Genomic DNA, 4,085 nt, shown 5'->3' with positions numbered 1-4,085 from the left:
TCCCAGTCCTCCATTAACTCCGTTAATATACGAAAAACTTCGATGCAATCATCACTCTTCGATTCCAAACAAAAAACGACGAAAACTAGCTACCTGTTGTGTCAAGTATGGCGACTACTCTGACCACATCGTGGATACACGACTTTCGAGTGGAAGTGTTCGAAAAGAATCAACATGAACTTCCCATAATTTCCTTATTGTCATCATCCACAGGCGTACTTCACCACACGCATATTTCCCTACATAAAAGTACAAACTTACATTGTTCCGATCCATAACGGCAGCAACAAACTCAGTGTAGTCAACTTCCCCTGATTGATCAGCATCGACGGACTCGAGGATTTGATAGATATCATCAGGAATCTCAATGTCAAGACGCCGCAAACCAGACACGATCTGCAACATAACTTCATCTCTTTCCTATCATCGATACCCAAATACTATCACCTCCTGGGGACTGAGCCCACCGGAGTTGTCCTTGTCCAGTGTAATAAACGTTTCTCTCATTTGTTCCATTTCTCTAGAGGATGTGTTGAATGCGATAACCGTCAATACTGCTCGCTCAAGCCTTCGGAAGTTGCCGAAACCTGCATTATGCAGGCTCTATAAGGCGGGAAACAGCCTCTGGATTAACATATATCAATTCGCTATTCATATCGCTCTTTCGGTGTAAAACTGATCTCCGATGACTCCAACACTCGGATCACATCTATATCTTTCTCAAGCGCATTAGAGAAAAAAGTGAGAAGAGGCTGCGCGAAGGACCTATCCGAGGCCGAATTACTCCGTAAATGGTGCAATAGCTGCCGTTGTTGATATGCTGGGTAAAACTCATGTTGTCGTAGCCAGGGATGATTCAACGCCTCTCTAGCTGATGGCCGTTTAGAAGGATCCTTCTGTAATAGTAGGCCAACCAACCTAATTCGAGAGAGGTAACTCCATATCAACGGATTATTGTGGTACATACTCAGCCGCAGGTTTACTTGGGATCTTAGTCAAATCAGGTTCCATAGTCTTAACCCTATGAAATAGCTCCCTCTCATCACTTAAACTCTTAGGTGTCCAAAAGGGATGTTGACCTACTTATCATCATTATTACCATACCTCATGCATACCCTTTACCCCCCTTTTACCAGTAAGCATAATATACATGATTATCCCAACAGACCATGAGTCGCACTTCTCATCATAATAGGTGTTATCTGATATAACTTCTGGTGCCATGTAAAGGGCAGTACCTGAGGAAGACAAGACGAATAGGGGCCGGTATGCCAATGGTCCATAGCATTCATGCATCTATTTGGTGAACAGGGGCCGGTATGCCAATGGTCCATAGCATTCATGCATCTATTTGGTGAATAGGGGCCGGTATGCCAATGGTCCATAGCATTCATGCATCTATTTGGTGAATAGGGGCCGGTATGCGAACCCTCTAGACGCCAAAATTTGCTACGTTGAGATGTTCTGTCGCGCAATGGAAATTCTTACGTCTATTGGAGACTTCTGAGTAACAAGCCCGATACCATAAATCGCTTGACGTGAACTACAAGTAGTCTACAACACACTAAATTATGCTCACTACCTAGAACGTCCTTCAACCAGGGCTTATCGTGGTACATAGGCTTCAAGCCAGCAAGACCAAAGTCGATCAACTTTACACAGGAACGCATGTCCTTATTCTTAAACAGGCAGTTTTCCAACTTCAAATCTCTATGGACCTACAAGAAGGGAAATCTAACCCATAGTTGAGTAGATTTTTCGAAGATGAAGCTTTGGTGACATGGGGCTAGATAATGACCGATATGATATAAAGGATAGCAGATACGATTAATAGTTGAATTGAAGGTTTTCACGAATTCATTTGAATAAATGTCACAACAAAGTCATTATGGTACGATCTATCTAACGTGATAGTCAGCAATCTCTCTACAAGTCTTATCACACTCTACTTTAGATTTTTATGAACGAATACCTCCGACCCCATATTACTATCCCAGCTTGATGCAGATAGGCCACTCCAAGGAAGATCTGGCGGATTATGGATCCTATAAGATGATCTGACGCCGTTTCCAGCGCCCGAGTCGACCAAGCGAGTCGTGGATGGGAATAATTCTATGCTTACCCGAATAAAGCTCCTCCCTCTTGTCAATGACGTCGAACAATTCGCCGCCCTCGCACAACTCCATTATGACGTACAGATTATTATCCGATTCATACCACGAGAGCATCCTGAATCATGCTGAATGCTTCGCTCCGCTGAGTTCCGAAGTCGTGATCAACTTCAATCGGGTAAATTCCCCTTCACGGAACACAAACATCTATTTTCTGGGGGGGATTTATGAACAAAATCCAACGCTTCCACGTTCTCCCAGAACAAGCTAGTAACAACGAACGGGAAAAGTAAATGGCGAAGGACAGAGAAGAGTTATAGATCGTTCAGGTTTGTAGACAAATATCAGTTTATACGCTTCTGGGTTACAGTAATATACTACCTTATGATGTTCGGATGATCCAAGCTGATAAGAACCTGCAACTCTCTCTCCAACAATTCCAAATCCTCGACTCTTTTCTTTGATATTATTTTACACGCCCTTCTAGCCCCTGTAGAGCGTTCATGAACCTCGTACCTAAGTTATTGAAGTAACTTCACAGAGATACGGTATCAACTTTATGTAACTGCTGCCCCAATCGGTACCACTAGCTCGAACAGTAAACGTATATGTCTTAGCGATTACATTAATTTACCACATCCCCACGACCCATTACTACACCGAAGCGTATCCTCCCTTCCCCAGACGGATGCCCGTCCATTTATACCTAGAGCATAACAGATACTGAAAGTCCAACACTCCTTGGCATACTTAGACGTAACCTTCCTAGTTGGGTCGAGCTTGAGTCTAAGGCTAATGATATCGGTATGGTCCAAGCCCGCATCCACAGCTCCCGATGGTGATCGCATCCCTCCGAGACTGTTGCCATACATCCCGGGATTGATAAAGCTTGTCCGATCACTTCGTTGCCGTTGGATTTCATACACCTGTGGAGAACAACTTCATTTTCGCAAGGCAGAAATTTTTGTTCAGACTTTCCCCTCAAGTGAATCGCACGAATGTGACTGTACTACGTGGTCGTATGGTGCTTTATACGGTGAGAGCCCCTACGGCGGATCGTATCCGTTGAACGCTTTGTTTAAATTGATCAAATAAACCCTCTGATCTATTGCTCATCAGTATACCTCCCAGGGACCTCACAGCACTACCTGATCCCTCACCCTATCTGTGATGGAATGCTCCAATCGTGGTGGAGGCGGTGCGTCGAGTAAACCATCCCCTACCAGGCCCTAACAATGATAACACCTCTTCAACCAAGGGTCCCGACTATAGGGGAACGATGTCTTCCCTTATTCGAGCATAGGTTCATACTTAGGCACCCATACTTAGACACCCAATCATAATCCCACATTAATACCCTCTCCCATTCTACCAATTTCTCATGTTGAGCAACAAGCCGACGATCCCGTCGATTCAATACATCCTTCCCTGCAGGGTCCACTCCAAAACACCATCGAACAGCAGCCCCTGAGTACTTGAACGCTACTTCAACATTACTTATGTTAATAGTACCGAGGCAAGCACAACAGTCCGCTTGAGGGGGCGGCATTCGATAAGTTGATGATGACGGCTCTCCACGTCTGACAAAACGAAGAGTGGAGGAATCGAGCCAGGGACCTACGCCGTGTACGACGGGCTGTTTGTCGGCGACGTTAAACTGAACCGTGAATATTGCCGCGCCGATGCTACGTCGAACCTCCCTCGCGATCCACTTCCCCTCTTCCCCGATTTCCCACCATCACCACTGAACTCCATCGATGCATCCCGCAGTATGAAGATTTCTCACCCGAGTATCTTTGCATCATTATCGTGGTGGGCTATCAATGTAGAGAAGGATAAATCATCCTCAGGAAGTTTCCCTTCAGGTATCGTTGGTGGAATGGTATCATTCTCCCGTCTACGTCGATTCCACAATCGCGAAGAACCATCATTACTCGTAACCATCACAGAACTGACTCATAATCATCTATGCTC

The 4,085-nt window shown here is 45.0% G+C and overlaps 1 protein-coding gene across 1 annotated transcript; it reads right to left on the bottom strand.

Moving 5' to 3' along the window:
- Positions 1-203: 203 nt before the first annotated feature.
- Pmar_PMAR009936 (calcium-dependent protein kinase 1, putative) lies at positions 204-4,062 on the bottom strand (the record flags this gene model as incomplete). Its single annotated transcript, XM_002771684.1, has 16 exons — positions 3,898-4,062; positions 3,624-3,691; positions 3,484-3,578; positions 3,260-3,340; positions 2,862-3,037; positions 2,770-2,817; positions 2,493-2,627; positions 2,123-2,229; positions 1,990-2,045; positions 1,583-1,718; positions 1,105-1,238; positions 968-1,038; positions 785-918; positions 448-587; positions 262-396; positions 204-239 (listed from the first exon to the last, which is right to left on the bottom strand). Exons 1-16 carry the CDS (start codon positions 4,053-4,055, stop codon positions 204-206), a joined length of 1,710 nt encoding a protein of 569 aa, XP_002771730.1. The 5' UTR covers positions 4,056-4,062.
- Between the last annotated feature and the right edge of the window lie 23 nt (positions 4,063-4,085).

This window comes from Perkinsus marinus, assembly GCF_000006405.1.
Source record: "Perkinsus marinus ATCC 50983 genomic scaffold scf_1104296962592, whole genome shotgun sequence".
Classification (NCBI taxonomy): domain Eukaryota; phylum Perkinsozoa; order Perkinsida; family Perkinsidae; genus Perkinsus; species Perkinsus marinus.
This window is presented reverse-complemented; position numbering and strand designations above follow the sequence as displayed.